Below are 1,640 nucleotides of genomic sequence, written 5' to 3' on the forward strand. Positions count from 1 at the left end.
ACCCCACCCACCGCCTCGCCTCACCCGGACCTCTTGCCCCCGTAGGGCTGGACCAAGCCCAACGCCTTCCACGTGTGCATCACCTCCTACAAGCTGGTGCTGCAGGACCACCAGGCCTTCCGGCGCAAGAACTGGAAGTACCTCATCCTCGACGAGGCCCAGAACATCAAGAACTTCAAGTCGCAGCGGTGGCAGTCGCTGCTCAACTTCAACAGGTTGGGCGCGCGCCACCACCGCCACCACCACCACCACCCCACACCCTTGGGGAGCGCCCGCCGGCGGAGCTTCACCCGCCCCCTTCTGTGCCGCCCGCAGCCAGCGGCGCCTGTTGCTGACGGGGACGCCGCTGCAGAACAGCCTCATGGAGCTCTGGTCCCTCATGCACTTCCTGATGCCCCACGTCTTCCAGTCGCACCGCGAGTTCAAGGAGTGGTTCTCCAACCCCCTCACCGGCATGATCGAGGGTAGCCAGGAGTACAACGAGAGCCTCGTCAAGCGGCTCCACAAGGTGGGCGCTCTCTCCTTGGGGTGCGGCTCACCGTGGTGTTGGGGTGGAGCTCCCTGGGGTCACCGCGGCTCCGGGCTGTAGCTCCATGGAGTCACCCTGGTTGCGGGGTGCAGCTCCCTGGAGTCACCGTGACATCAGGCTGTACTCCTAGAGGTCACAGTGATGTCAGGCTGTAGCCCAACGGAGTCCCCCTGGTTGTGGAGCGCAACTCCCGGGGTCACTGTGACGTCAGGCTGTAGCTCCATGGAGCCACCCTGGTTGTGGAGTGCAGCTCCCGGGGGGTCACCGTGACATCAGCTGTACTCCTGGGCGGTCACTGTGATGTCAGGCTGTAGCTCCACGAGTCACCCTGGTTGTGGAGTGCAGCTCCGGGGAGTCACCACAATGTTGGGGAGCAGTTTCCAGGGGTCACCGTGATGTCAGGTTGTAGCTCCGGGGGGTCACTATGACATCAGGCTGTAACTCCATGGAGTCACCCTGGTTCTGGAGTGCAGCTCCCAGGGGTCACTGTGACGTCAGGCTGTAGCTCCATGGAGTCCCCCTGGTCGTGAAGTGCAGCTCCCTGGGGTCACCGTGACGTCAGGCTGTAGCTCCGTGGAGTCCCCCGGTCGTGAAGTGCAGCTCCCCGGGGTCACCGTGACGTCAGGCTGTAGCTCCAGGGAGTCCCCCTGGTCGTGAAGTGCAGCTCCCTGGGGTCACCGTGACGTCAGGCTGTAGCTCCCCAGAGTCCCCCGGTTGTTGAGTGCAGCTCCCCTGGGTCACTGTGATGTCAGGCTGTACTCTCTGCGGTCACCGTGATGTCAGGCTGTAGCTCCGCAGAGTCCCCCTGGTTTTGGAGTGCAGCTCCCGGGGGTCACCACGACATTGGGGAGCAGCTTCCCGGGTTCACTGTGACATCAGGCTGTAGCTCCAGGGAGTCACCCTGGTTGTTGAGTGCAGCTCCCAGGGGTCACTGCGATGTTAGGCTGTAGCTCCTAGGGGTCACCATGACGTCAGGCTGTAGCTCCGTGAAGTCACTCTGGTTGTTGAGTGCAGCTCCCCGGGGTCACCGTGACGTCAGGCTGTAGCTCCCCGGCGTTCCCCTGGTTGTGGAGTGCGGCTCCCCGGGGTCACCGTGACGTCAGGCTGTAGC

General features: G+C 63.7%; 1 protein-coding gene across 1 annotated transcript in view; it reads left to right on the top strand.

Annotated features, from left to right (window-relative positions):
• Positions 1 to 589, top strand: part of LOC146584288 (chromatin remodeling protein SRCAP-like) — a 2,771-nt gene extending 2,182 nt beyond the window's left edge. Inside the window, exons 2-3 of the mRNA XM_085325050.1 lie at positions 46 to 215; positions 316 to 589. Of these exons, the coding sequence (XP_085181176.1) occupies positions 46 to 215; positions 316 to 589 (444 nt within the window). The remainder of the gene's footprint in view (positions 1 to 45; positions 216 to 315) is intronic.
• Positions 590 to 1,640: the final 1,051 nt, after the last annotated feature.

Source organism: Rhea americana, unplaced genomic scaffold (assembly GCF_003343005.1).
Source record: "Rhea americana isolate MKP2758 unplaced genomic scaffold, rheAme1 scaffold_951, whole genome shotgun sequence".
NCBI lineage: Eukaryota > Metazoa > Chordata > Aves > Rheiformes > Rheidae > Rhea > Rhea americana.